At 45.2% G+C, this 14532-nt stretch overlaps 1 protein-coding gene across 7 annotated transcripts in view; it reads right to left on the bottom strand.

Annotated features, from left to right (window-relative positions):
- KIF17 (kinesin family member 17) overlaps positions 1 to 14532 on the bottom strand; it is a 542173-nt gene that overhangs the window by 191055 nt on the left and 336586 nt on the right. For 4 of the 7 annotated variants that reach the window (XM_078642577.1, XM_078642579.1, XM_078642578.1 and 1 more), the window contains exon 9: positions 7473 to 7559. The exons of the other annotated variants lie outside the window; for them this stretch is intronic. In XM_078642577.1, coding sequence (XP_078498703.1) covers positions 7473 to 7559 — 87 coding nt within the window. The remainder of the gene's footprint in view (positions 1 to 7472; positions 7560 to 14532) is intronic. 7 annotated transcript variants of the gene reach the window in all.

Genomic DNA, 14532 nt, shown 5'->3' with positions numbered 1-14532 from the left:
CGAGTTTCCACTTTGAAGTGTAACAACTGGCTCAATGTGGGTTGGATATCCTGAGGTCTCAATGGTATTCTTTGCCTAACCTTCAATAAGCTTTGGAGATAGTTGCTTTGACAATGTCTTTATGACGAGCTTTGAACAGAGCGGCCGCCAACACTGAGGATGGCGTACCGCTGTAACGCGTTTGTTTAGTTATTTTTGTGTGCCATTAAATTCAAAGAGGGATTTACCTCCGTGAGTGCTGGTGATTATTTTCTCGAACGTGGATATTTTGCGCAAGTCTGCCCTCGCACACCAAGCACCCGTTATATATATATATGTGTGTGTGTGTATATATATATATATCCGAGGGCTCTGAATGAAGACAGAAATTAGTGCCACCATTTGGAAACAAAACCAACCTGGGCTACAGTTCCCATGGTACCACACTGTCATCTGGCATGCCCATCAGGGGGCGTAGTATTGGTACTATGTAAACGGTAACAGATGAATGTAGACATCTGAGCGGTTGCCTCTGAGGAAGAAAGTACATTTTGAAACGCGTCAGGCCTACCGCACATTTGACTGTCTGATTGAAGCGGCCAGCAGCGGACTACTCACACCCTGTAAATAAAGGTTTGCCACCTTTCCATCTGTGTGCGAGTGCTGGTTCAACGGTGGGCAATTTGGAGCGAAGATAAGTGGCGGCCATCCAGTCGCCAAACTGGCACCACCCCAGGATCTAGGGGGCCAAGCTGCTTCAATATATTGAGCCGCTCAGAGGGACATTGATGTGAGATTGAGAGTGGTCACTGCAGGCGGTGGCCCAACCGAGGGCTCTGAATGAAGACAAAAATTAGTGCCAACATTTGGAAACGAAACCAACCTGGACTACAGTTCCCATGGTCCCACACTGTCATCCGACAGGCCCATTAGGGGCCGTTGTATCGGTACTGTGTAAACGCGACCAGGTGCCTGACATGGCTTTACCCAGTAATGGCTAAACGATTGAATCACTCCCTATTGCTCATGGAGACACTTTTATTTTAAAGATTGTCCATAGGAATCTCATGATTGTATAGTTGAACGCAAGGCAGTCAATCTTTTGCAATTAGTCACCCCACCTCCTGAAATAAATTCCCAGCGTATATTTGCTCCAGTTCAACGTCAGCAAATTTTACTGACCAGGCTCGCAACCGATGCGGAGGCGGATTGGGGAGCTGCTAAAGAGCTGGGATTGAAGATAACTCAGCCCTGCCAAGTACCACACATCAGGCATTAGACTAACGCATTTTAAAACTGGTGTCCGCACTGACGCATTAAAATGCATTAGTCACGCCTTCATAGCTCCCAGACACGCTCTGGGGCTCATGCAGCGCTCTACAAAATACCCTTATATGCAGGACTTAATGTCTGCGAAGGAATTGTGCTCCCTCTGTCAGCCCCACCTGGCCTTCCTGAGACCCAAGTGTAGTTCCTGGTTCTTCCTGTGCGGGCTGCGCTGCTAAATTAAAAGTCATTGAGCGGGGCTGTGTTTCCTTTTGTCTCTGGCTGGAGCAGATGGCCTCCGAGCATGATAAAAGTAATGCGATGTGTATTGCTCATATCAAATATTTATCACCACCGCTGCCTGCCAGAGTGGGACACTCCCGAGCACTGAGAGGCGAGCTGACTCAAAAGAAGCTTTGAACTGCCGCCTCTGCTGCAGCTCATTGAAGTGCACTCGTCTGATCTAGCAGTAACTGCATAAACCACACTAGGCCACCCTTCCACTTAGTTACACTCAACTCAAATGCACATTTTTGTTTAACTTACATTTCAGACGGACAAAAGGGTTGTAGTCCGGCCCCAAGTCTCGGAGAGGGTATTTAGTTGCCGTTGTGATCGACGGCCTGATCTTAGCAATTTGTTTCCTTAACTTCAACTTTTTAATTAAGCTACCTCCGGGCCCATCCCTGACTTGCTCCACACAAAATAAAAACATTGTTTTCTGGGCCCAGCCCAGTGCTTAATTTGAGCTGGTAGTTTCCGATGTCAGCTGTTTGAGTAATTTGGAGATGAGTAGGGCAATAGTTGTTCAATAATTGAAAATAACTAATGTATGTCGCCCCAGGGGGTAACAGACACCCCGCAGCCCCCTCAGTGTGAGGGGCCCCCAGTCTTCAGTACGTCTAGGGGGGCCACCTCAGTTCATCTCTGCAGACCTGTGTGTGTCTTGCTCTAAAGCAGCTGCAGTGTGCAGCCTGCTCTGAGCTTTTCGCGCTGACCCAGGACTGAAAAGAAACAAAGTAACAACCTACTTTATTTCTCTTCAGTCAAAGCCAGGTCCCTGGCAAGGGCGGGGGCCCTCAGAGAGAGCCTTCTCCACAGGGTACTGTTCATCTGAGAAGGGACGAGGTAGCATAGTGCTGACTGGGGCAGGAACATGTTTGCAGTTCCAGGAACAGGACGCATTGGAAGGTACACAATCAGGGGCAGAGCTATCGTAGTGCAGCTGGTGCAGTGGCACCGTGGTTCAGGAGTGAGGGGGGCCCACCTTGCCTGTGTAGACTGCATTTATTTTACTGGTTGGCTGCTCAGATCAATGTGTTTCCTCATATCTACCCTGCGCCAACCTCTGTTTCTACTCATTGAAGAGAATCTGGAAGGGAGAGGTAAGGGAAGGTAGAAAAGCAACAGACTGGCCGCAGATAGCCATCTGGCATGAGCCGTTGCTCAATTTGTAGATTATTTCTGAGAGTAAGGCTGTATTTCGGTGGTGGTCTGGCTGCTTGTCAGGAGGTGTGGTGTGTTATAAGTGAGTGACTGCAACATCAGCCATCCAATGACAGAGCAGTTCAGAATCAAAACACTTTAGAGGAGGTGCTGAGAAGGCACAGTAAGCACTTTTGGAACTTGCGATGCTTGCTGTTTGTCACTCACCATTCCCAAGCTCAATTGCTATATACATATTATCCTCAAAAAGGTAGAAGAACTTATAAAAATTAACCAGTAGTGGAAAGTTCTAAGGAAGACACAGTGATTTCCCAGAATGAACGAAGGCGAGTGCTTTTGTTCATGTTCTAGAACATAGACGCTTACTTGGCATTAAATTAAAGTTTCTTGTCTGTACATGCAGTCCCTCCTGGGGTGTAAAGTCTTTTCCATTTTTTGAGAGTATAAATGTGCTTCGATTTATAGCAGTCCATTTGGGTGCAGCACTTGTGCTGGAGAAAGGTGCCTTCACCTGAGCTCCATGGTAAACACTGCAGAGGAGCCAAGCACACAAAGCACCGACCAGTGCATATTTGATGGCAGAAATACTGCAATTTGTATTTTTCAGATGGCATTATGTTGTTAAACCTATACACAGTGTTATATTTGAATGTTGCCTATCGTGAGGTGATACAGCCCTTGCAGTTATTTAAAATATTTCTCCCGTATGGGATTATAACCTCACTTTATAGTTTTAATCTCAAGTGCAAAGTGAGACATCTACACGAGAGAAAGAGAGAGAGAGAGAGAGAGAGAGAGAGAGAGAGAGAAAGAGTGAGCAAACTAAGAAGAGAAGAAAAAGCCTGAGAGAGGGAGAGAGAAGATACAGTGAGACCAAAAGAGAAGACATGTTTTGTGATCTGTTGTTCATGAATTCGAATCTCAACTAGGCCAAGTCATAGTTTCAACTATTTGAGGTTAGTAAATGTGTACAGTAATACCTTTAAGACTGTAGAAATGCAGAACAAAGCACAATGTAAAAACACGTTATTATAAGAGATGCCTTGAGGTGAAAAGAGTTATAAGAGTTCCGAAGACCAAAGGAGGGTGAAATAAGTATCCAGTGATTGTAAGTAGCAGCGAAAATATAAGACCACTAACCCGAGAAACCTTGAAGTACCCCAGATGCAAACATATAAACAGAAGGAAAAAAGTCATTTTTGAAGAGCACAAATGTGTGCATATGAGAAAGAGAACAGGGTTCGATCTGTGGAAAATGCACAGAGATAAAAAACACACTCTGGCGTATGAAAGAGTATACAAACAAAAGGTGACAGAGAGCCCCAAAGAGAAAATATAAAAAGAGTCTGAGAAACCCAGAGAGCCACATAAAGAGTGAAAGTGAACCACAAGAGCAAACAAGTCCCCTTGAGAATGAGGGAGAAAAGCAGCTAAGCCACGAGAGAGAGCATATACATTTCTGAGTTTTGTAAGCCTCACTGAAAAACAATACGTTTTCTTTCTGTTGAATATGATCAACGTATGTTGTGCATAGGAAATGATGAAGCAAGAGTGTTGAGTGGACCGGTGTCAGGGAATAGATAAAGAGAAAGGGGTAGGGGGAGGAGCAAATAGAGAAAGGTAATGTTAGACAATCTAGGGAAGCATGAAAGAAATCCCTTCAAATAGATCGAGAGATGGGTCGAAGAAAAAACGCTGTGGGATGGATGAAGCAGGGTCTCAGAGAGCAATAGTATGGGGCTCAAGGGAGGCAGAAAGGATGAAAGAATCAAGCTCAGAGAAAGATGATAAAAATTGTTACAAGAGAGAAAGAAAAGAAAGAGCTCCATAAATGTAGGGTAAAAAGATCCCAAATAGGAAAATGTGTGGAAGAGACCGGGAACCCACAAACAGAGTGAAAAAGTGAAAGACAAAGGGAAAGGAGAGAAGGCTTCTGAAAAGTATTAAGACTTTACAAAAGAGCGAGAAATAATGCGGAAAGAGAAATTGACTGAAACAATGGGTAAAGGAAACAAACGGGATGAAAATTAGATAAAGGAAACACCGAAGGGAGAGGAGAACAGTATTCCCTTTACAGGAGTTAGTTGTCAGTGTTCAGTGCATGTGTGCAGGATTGTGAGCACATAGTTTGAAGCTCTTTAGTTAAGTGTAATAGTTCACACTGGTCTGATCCGCCACTGCCATATCCCCAACAGTGCTACCTTCTAAGACTGCTCAGCAGGATCTAAGTTCATTCATTAAGGTTCATGGGCCAGTTCTGCATATTCCATAATTAAAATCCAACTCTGTGTCAGGGATTAAATGTTCTAAGTTGATAACTCTTTATACATTAATGATTTGACATTTAAGGCTCACATTTACCATTACACTAATCATTGGGAATGTACTTTTCTTCAATCTTGGTGCAATTAGAATATTTTTCTTTTTAAAATATATAGTCCTTATTGATGTACACAACTTTGAATTTTACATGTGCTGATAAAATATTATTTTAACAATGTTAAAATTGTAATATTTTTAAGAGCCCATGCTCTTTTATGGTTCAGATCTTTTTATTCATTTATTCGGGAACAAACAGCTGTGAATCCTGTAGACTCTTTACCCATGGAGCAGGTCCGTACAGGATTTATAGAGAGCATAGTGATAGATGAGAAAGCACTGGAAGCACTAATCGAGGGACACAGCTAGAAAGTATGTAGGAAAGAAGTCACAAGGTTCTATAAGGAGAAGGTCAGCTGGAAACAAAGATGTTAAGGAAGAGAGGGTGGGGTATAAAAGAGAGAAAAGAGAGGTAGGGAATGGAAAGGGTGAGAAATGGATGAAGGAAATTCAGTGGAGATAGTATACAAGAAGAGAAGAGAAAGGGAGAGAAATACAGTAGTGATAGGAAAAGCATAATGGAAAGATATTGATGGGATTGGAGAGAAAAAGTAGGAGAAAAAAGTGACAAAGAATAGATAGAAAGAAAAACGCTGAGAAAAGAATGGCAAAAAGATAGGATGGTCAGAAATAATGGAAAGGAAGAGATAGGAACAAGAGGGAGGAAGGAGGTGTGAAAGAGAAGGAGCAGCGGAGGCACTTTTGGCAAAACTGAACGATGAGTGGTCCCGATGTTGCATATACTGACAGGAGTCTGCATCAGGAAACCCACCTAAAATAGGACAAACTTCCCTGGCGTACTGATGGCAGGTACTCCTATAGTGGATAGATCGTCACCTATGATAGACTGCCAGCAGACTAAGCCCAACTATTAACTCCTCCATCCAGGGTTACTTATAACGGTCGTATTGACAACAGTGGCATAACAATAGCCCCCGCAGCTCCTGCAGTACAGCGGGTCCCTGGCCTGAGAGCTCCTGACTGGCTCAGAGCGTGGGGGGCCACCTCCACGTACTTTGCAGGGGGGCCCCCTCAAGTTTAGTTATGCCTCTGTGTCGCCCATACTATTATTTGAGCGTTTGGGGGCTCAAACAGTCTGAACTGCCTCAGTTGTAGCAGTGTGATGATCAATAGTTGTGTAGGTACCATCATTGGCAGCATTGGCAGGTGTTAAGGGTGATGTGAGCTGCAACGGCCTCCTGGCAAGGGCCTTGGCACATATATATATATTTTTATAAATTAAGCACCGGCCCAGACCACCATTCAGGCATCTGCCTTCTGACCTCTTTCATTCCGCAGTGCAATTCCATTTAGCAGCGGCGGGCGGCTCAGGTTAGCACGGTGGGCGGGGCAGGGGACGGCAGGGGGGAAGCCAACAGAATAGGTATTATTTATTTATTTATTTGTACCTCTTCCGTCGCCCGTCGGCTTCCCCCCTGCCGCTCGCTGCCCCGCCTCACCGCGCTTACCTGAGCCGCCCACCGCTGCCAATTAGTGGACAGAGTGGCATCACACATCATTCGAGAGCAGTGGGCTCAGCAAGGTGGCGCACATGAGGATTCCATATCGGGGTGCCCGGGGAAGCAGAGGCCGTATGCAAGTGGCAGCGGGATAGCCAGCGCAAGCTCTCTCCATTCAGGCAGCGGAGCTGGTACACAAGCTGGTGGTTTAATCTCAGCACGAGTGGCCAACGCCAATGATATGAAGTAATGCAGGAACAGTGTCAGCCGCCAGAGGAGAGCCACATACGTGGACTGCCAAGCTCAGCGCAGTACCCTATGGCTGTACAAAGGAAGTACGTTTTGGTGTGTGAAACTGAACATCAGGCACTGTAGAATATGAAGGTAATATTTACCTACCTTCCCTCAGCTAGCTCCTCACGTTTCGTGCCATTTCCACCCACTCCACCCCTTTGACTTCTTCCCACTTCTGGCCAGTGATGAGTCATTAGGAAAGTACGCCCAGTGAAAGCATTTTAATAATTATAAAGTTCAGTGATGGATGATATGGAAGACTGGTAGCAGTTTACCTGTCTTGGGGCATCATCTGGGGGAGGGAGGCACGTCGCAACTCTGTGTAAATAAAGATAGCTGGCAAAGCGCTCAGCTTTGAGACACACTCCCAGGCGCTGGAATGGCAGCTGTTAGGTGAGTCAAACACTGTGCCTGGTGTTGACATCTTTCCGAGATAAGTTTACCTGCTATTTCAAGGGTATGCAAATGCCTGGACGTGATCACAAATAGAGCTAAAAACAAAATCGTACTTATTCATTTGTACCATGCCATTTCTGTATTTGTTTACTTTAAGTACTAGTCATGGATCAGCTCTAGAACACAATTAAAAGTGCTTTCTACTTATATTTGTTATTTGAAGTATGTACAGATAAAAGGAAAAATATTTACCAGCTTTGGGTGTTTTTGCTTATTTTTGTACCCACTGGAACAATATCTGCCCTGTGTTCGTTTGATCTTTGTAGCATGTGCTTCCACCTGTTAGGGCACAATAAAGTGCAATGGCATGGGGGTGTGAGACGTTTTATGAAGATGTATTTACTTTTGTATCACTATCTAAACCTTACATTTCAAGGGGTTTAAAGCAGTTTCAAGATATTTTAGGGATTCTCATTGATCAAAAGGCAGTTTCAAGAACTTCTTAGAGTTTCTTGTTGCTCAAATTGGTTTATTTTTTGTTATTTATATATTTCCCTTGGTTTCATTGCTTGATTTTGATAGCACGAAAGTGCCAGTCATAGTTGTTGAATGTCACTCATAATTACACTCAAATTATGAAAATGTCACACATAAGCAATCTGAAACCTTGGCAGCTATGTATGACAGTGGTGAGAGTTGTGGGGGAAAAGAACAAGGAAGTGCATTCAGGGAATGTGAAGCAATGCGGAGAAGAGAGCAGAGCTGTGAGAGCAGGAGGAGTGGAGTCTTGAGCCGACATGCTTGCATCGAGTTGGGCGGGCTTGACGCTGAGCGTGACCTAAGCCCGGAGGCGACTGTAGCCCGTTGGGGCTTGTGCCACTATAGGGCAGGTGATTGACCACTGCGAGCTGCCCAGGCGGAAGCATTGACTGCAGGGCCTGGCTGAGCTAGGTTTGTGTAGCTGAGGGCCAAGTGTGACAGATTGTGGCAGACATGTTACAGGTCAGGACACCCGATAGCAGGAGCAACGGCATGGCCAAAGTGAATACTGCATCGCCACAGTGGAAGGAGATAACCCCAGGCCGGGCGTGGCAGACAACCTGAAATACCTATTGTGGATAATATATGTGGGACACTCTTGCTGCCAGTAGGCTGGCTGGAGGGAGAGATCTGGAGCCTATTCTTGGCCGAGTGCCGAGCAATTCCCAAGTGCTGGCCAAAAGTAGAGGAGTATACCATCTGGGGGCACATAACTGACTCCGCGTGGAAGTAACATTTGGTGAACTGCAAGCCTATGCGAAGTAGCGCAAAGTTGGAGTGAGATGAGTGGGCACAATGACTAGGGCAGATGAATCTTAATGGTGCCTTGTCAGGCATTTTATAAAATATATGGATATTCGGGGTGTCCAGAGGTTACAGCGAGTGTGAATGGCAACCCTGATGAGGCAACAAGGGGTGCAGCAGAATGTTCTGTTACTGAGTGCTTGTGATTACTGATGCCTATGTGACTGATATATGTAGATGGTCTTGCAGGTGAATTTTAAAACATGTACACTTTGATAGCGGTCCAAAGACTGCAGCTGTTAATTATTTTCATAAACAAACTAATTTGGCATCCAGCCCAGTGATCCAAGGAGAAGCAGGATGATATAATGGTCCTATGACCCTAAAATACCATTTCAGGACAAGCTGGGCGAGTGTGGAACCAAATGTAGGTAACTGGGAGGACTGGGTGACTACAGGGATAGGCTTCCCTTCCCCCGAGTGGTAGGACTGTTATCCCTTATGGGAGAACAGTGATCCTACGATGAGTGAGTAAAATTATTCACTTTGCATGAAATTTCGTACTGCATGCATGCAACACCGGGGCACGGAACATTGAAATGTCCTGCACCAACCCTGCACCAGAGAGGCCATTGAATAGGAGCTGAAACATGTTGACAGTCATTTTAGGATCATAGAACCATCATATTCTAACCACCAATAAAGGCATACCTAGGGCTGTTAGAAGTATTTTTATAATTTGTAGATACCCAGGTCACGAAAATAGCTGGAGTGCTCCCTGGAATATGGTTGAGCCCATCCTGGCTTTTTAGGGACCAGCATGAGACTTGATGATGAAGCATGCCACTTCTAGAGGGGGTGAGGGTCTAAATAAAACAAGCATTGGAAATGCAATAGGGCAAGATGGCCGCTAGTGGTATGCAGTGAGTGAGTCGCATCATTCTCCTCCTCCCTACCATGGTTAATCGATGGTGGAATCCCCCCTGCATGGCGCTGAGTCCGGTTGCTGCGAGCTTCAAGATTCCAGAGACCAGAGAGCACACGATTTACCTAAAAGGCGCCCCAGAGGAATTTTCAGTCGAGTTTATTCCCGCATACGGGGGAAAATAATTGGCATTGCTGAGCTTGTACTACGTTGCTGGTTCAAGATGCCTCCTCGTATAGCGAAATGGAGTGAACAGAAAGACGGCAAAGGGGGGATGAAGGACTTTGATGCCCAGAGAGAGCCGACCCCCAGAGAGAGGAATAAAGTGGACCCTAAAAACCCTCCACCAAGTGGTTTACAGAAGGGAGCCGCTGGTCTTAAGAAGCCGATGTGCAAGAAAATCGGCCCGACTATGCCGCTACCCCGAAGGAACATGGAGCAGCTACAAGGCCAAAAGTAAAAGAAAGTGTGCTGCGTCAACCTACCGTGGCAGAGAGTTTCGCCAGCATACCTTCGGGCAGCGGAGTAGGAAGCACCGATACCGGGAGCCTGACGGAGGGAGGAAATGGTCGGAACGTCCTCGTGGACGCTGAATCTGGAGCAGTGATTGCTAGGCAACCGGTGCAAGCGGGAGGGCCGGCGAATGCGAAGCTGTCGGAGACGCTGCCTGATACGGATCAGACTCCGGAGCAAGTGCCCGAGTCAGGACTGGAGGAAGTGCGGGTTGGACCCGCCAAGTCTGTCGATGTACCAAGCAAGAAGGCAAGTGGGAGCGCGAGTAGCAGGGGGTTGTCAGGCAGTCGGGATCTGAGTACTGGGCCAAGTAATGAAAGCGGGAGTACTGCTGGATATGCTGGATATGTAGAAGGTGCAGGGACACAAGACAAAATGGCACTGAAGGGAGGCTTGGGGGCGCACGGAGTGAGGAGCTATCCGGTGGATATGGGTCTGGTCCGAGCACCTCAGATTGGGCCGAAATCATGGACTTGGCGAATGGTTTTGCTAAGTTGGGGGATGGGACCCTAGCTGAAGCCGGTATAGGCAGTGGCGCCACTTCCCCCGATATATTTTTCTCCTTAAATGAAGATTCTCAGTCTCAGTCTGTGGCCTCTGACGAAGTAAGCACAGATGAGTCTACAGGTACAGGAAGCAGTTCCCCGGCCCAGAAAAGTATGCAGAAGAAGCGCTTGTCTAAAAGAAAGCCCTCTGCTACAGGCAGCACTTCTGACCCCACAAGAAAGTTAGCCTGGGATTACTCCGCTTCCTCCTTAACGTACATGGAGCAAGAAGGTTCCGCCGCGCTGACTGGCGATCAAGGTTCATCACAAGTACCCCAGCAACCGGTTACGTTGGACTTACTATTTAATACGCTAAAATTAATGCAATCTGAGGCGAGGGGAGAAAGTAGGAGAGCAAGACAGGAATCGAGGAAAATTCAAAATACGCTAAGGAAAATGAGTAAAAGGTACGATGAGGTGGTGGAGAGAGTATCACATGTGGAGGAAAGAACAGGCAGACTAGAAGACGATCTGAGAACCCTGAAATCCTATAAACAAGAACACCAAAAAGTGGCATATGATGTCAACTGGAAGCTGGAGGATTATGAAAATAGACACCGCCGGAATAACATTAGACTCTTAGGGGTGGCAGAAGGTCTAGAAGGGGAAGATCCCAGAATGTTTGTGGTTAATCTTCTAAAAGGGGCTTTCCCTGAGTTGGGGACCTGGCAGTGGGGATCAACAGCTGCTAGAAATTGTGGTATTAAAGGCTGAAATATCGGAAAGTATCGCTAATAAAACAGTGGCAAATTACTTGGCAAGGAAGGAGCAGGCGCTTGAGTTGAGCGAAAGAGTGGGGCATATTCTTGCTGTTAGAACGAGGCAGAAGATAGCTGCGGGGGATATTAAGAGTATAGGAGATGGGCAAGGCAACCTGATTTCAGATCCAGCAGGAATAAGAGAAGTGTTCAGGAAATTCTACACAGAGCTGTATGACGTGGAGGAGGGTGGGAGCAGGAGAATCAGGGAGTATTTAGGAAATTTCCAAGTTGCTGAGCTAGAGGTAGAGGAAAGAGAAAATCTGGAATCCACTATAACACTTGAAGAATTAACAACAGCCTTATCAGATCTCCCATCAGCAAAAGCTGCAGGTCCTGATCAGATCCCTGTAGAATTTTACAAAACATTCCTCGGAGTCCTTAGGATGGAGTTACTGGATACGCTTATTCAAGCTCAGAGGGGGGTCTCGATTCCAGACTCCTGGGGGGGTGCTGAAGTGATAGTCATTTTGAAAAAAGGTAAACCTCCCACAGCCCCCGGGTCCTATAGACCCATTACTCTAATGAACTCAGATGCCAAGCTATATTCAAAAATGTTGGCAACAAGATTGGCAGCAATTATTGAGAAATTAGTTTCCTCAGTTCAGCACGGCTTCATTCCGGGAAAAGGCACCACAGAACACGTCAGAACAGTGATCAACTCATTTGATGCCATGGAGATACCGGGCGGCCCGGTCGCAGCCCTATTTCTTGACGCAGAGAAGGCCTTTGACAGGGTCGCCTGGGGGTATCTATGGGAGTCACTGAGACACTTTGGGATCAGTGAAGGCTATATTAGAGCGATCCAGGTATTATATAAAGCACCAACTACTAGAATAAAGATCAATAGAGAGCTTACTTCTGTGGTACAGATATAAAGGGGAACAAGGCAGGGCTGTCCGGCCTCTCCTCTCCTCTTTGCGCTCTATATGGACCCTTTTCTACAGAGTCTTACTACTAACCCTAGAATCTCCCCCCTCTGGCTGAACGGATTGCAGATTAATGTGCTGGCATACGCAGATGATGTCGTTATAATTACCCCGGACCCCTCAATGGCAATTGGAGAAATAGAACAGGAGGCCTTAACATTTGGCGAAATCTCAGGCTATAGACTCAATAGTAGTAAAACACAAATAATTAAGAACTCATTTGTTAGCTGTGATGATGTTCGGGTGGTTCCAGCGGCAGTTTATCTGGGGGTCGAAATATCGGCTAAACTTGAGACGGTAGTAGAACGCAACATGACTCCTTTATTAGCAAAAGTAAGCCTGGATTTGGTTAGGATGAACAATCTCAGACTTTCGTTGGTGGGTCGTACCAACGTAATTAAAATGATTATACTTCCTAAGTTTCTTTATTTTTTTAGAACAATACCCCTAACGTTTGAGGCTTCCTGGTTTAATAAGTTGGAGTCAATTTTGAATAAATTTATTTGGGCACATGGGAAGACCAGGAGGGCCTATAAATTTATGACTTTACCCAGGGCAAGGGGGGTGGGGGGTCCCCGATTTTAGATTATATTACTGGGCTTCGGCTCTGCAATACATGCAGGGTCTGATTGGTGCGAGCGGGGTAGATCCAAACGTTGCTGCCTTCTCGACTAAGGTATATTCCATTGTTCTGGGTCCAGAAACAGAGAATGCCTTTCTAGGCTGTACCGACTCCTCATATTACAAACGCACTCGGTTTAAGACCGTTTTGGCTGCGCATAATATTTGGACGGCCGTATTAAAAAAATGTGGACTGGAGAGATTCAACAGGTATACGAGACTGTATATGAATAAGTCCCTACCCCCTTCAATTTTTGCTGATGCTACCATGGCACAGTGGGCTAGAAAAGGAATTGTCAAGATAGGGGATTTGCTGGGCTTAGACGAGAAGATGTTGCAATTCTCCGACCTTGAGGCAAAGTTTAATATTGGCAGATGGAGCTTCTTTAAATATCTGCAGGTCAGAAGTTTTCTGAGCAGGAAGAAAGGGGGGCTGGCTGGCTTTGCTAAAAGTAGCATTTTGGAAACTATAGAACGGGGAGGGGAGTGCTCTATCCGCAGTTTTTATGTTAGCTTGGCAGGGTTGAAGGTGGACGATATAGGAAAGTATGAAAATAAGTGGGCAGTAAAGCTAGGAATTCAGGGCCGGCATTTCTTGGATTCACTGGAACTAGGATGCTCAGTCCTTCGTTCAGCCCCACTTCAATCTCAACACTATAAAACATTATACCAACTTTACTATACTCCGGCTCGTATTGCGCAGTGGGTAGGGACTGTATGGACTGAGTGCCCACGCTGTAGTGAATCAGAAGCTGATAGCATACATATATTTGCTACTTGCCCTAAATTACGAATTTTGCTCAAAGGTATGGAGGACTTCCTGGGTCGAACACTTGGGTTGATTGTCATGCTAACACCACCAGTAATTATGTTAGGGGTTAGGGGGGTGAGGGCGTGGAACACCGTGAATTTTTGTTTATAGCAATGGCGGTATATAGATTGATGATTGCTAGAGCTTGGCTGGATAAAGCACCCCCAGTACTGCAACAGTGGATTGCCATGCTTTTGGGGATTTTTAATTTAGAAAAAGGTATCTATGCTAGGAAGGGTAGAAGGGCAAGGAGGATGGGGAGGAAAATTTGGGAACCAGTTCACCAATGGAAAGAGAGGGCAAGAGAAAGCCGAAGCTGATTTATTCCCCTATGTTATGCTTAGTCTTGCTATGTTGCGCCATTTTGGTGTATAGGTTTTTTTTTTTTCCCGCTCTTGTATATATTGCCCCGTCCCACTGCTAAAGGTGTGAGGCGTAATTTGTAAACTGTATGGTAATGCAATGTAATGTTTATGTTTTAAGATTTGATTACTTTATGTACTTAGTTGGCTTAACTATGTATTGGTGCTTTGTGTGTTGCTACATGTGTGCCTACGAAAACTCAATAAAAAAAACAAAAAAAAAACGGAAATGCAATAGGGCTCGCATTAGGAAAGTTTGAGCTATTGGTCTTATAAATTAATTTTTTTTATTTATGTGTTCTTTTTTAAATTAGTTAAATTAATAGCTTTGTCATTTACAATGCCAATAGTTATAACTTTCGCAAATATGACACCTATAGCATTTGTAATGCAACGTGTTTTGTATTTACGTGACTTAGATGTATTGATATTACAAATAACAATGGCTTTTAATTTTTTTAAATAATTAATACTTAAATAATTTATTTAATTTGTAATGGCAATAGCTTAAACTTTTGTAAATAACTTTTGTGAAGATTATGTTGTGTTTTTTATTGTGATGAA

This window comes from Lissotriton helveticus, chromosome 5_1, assembly GCF_964261635.1.
Source record: "Lissotriton helveticus chromosome 5_1, aLisHel1.1, whole genome shotgun sequence".
NCBI lineage: Eukaryota > Metazoa > Chordata > Amphibia > Caudata > Salamandridae > Lissotriton > Lissotriton helveticus.
The sequence above is the reverse complement of the archived record's forward strand: the minus strand, read 5'-3'. Positions and strand labels throughout refer to the sequence as shown.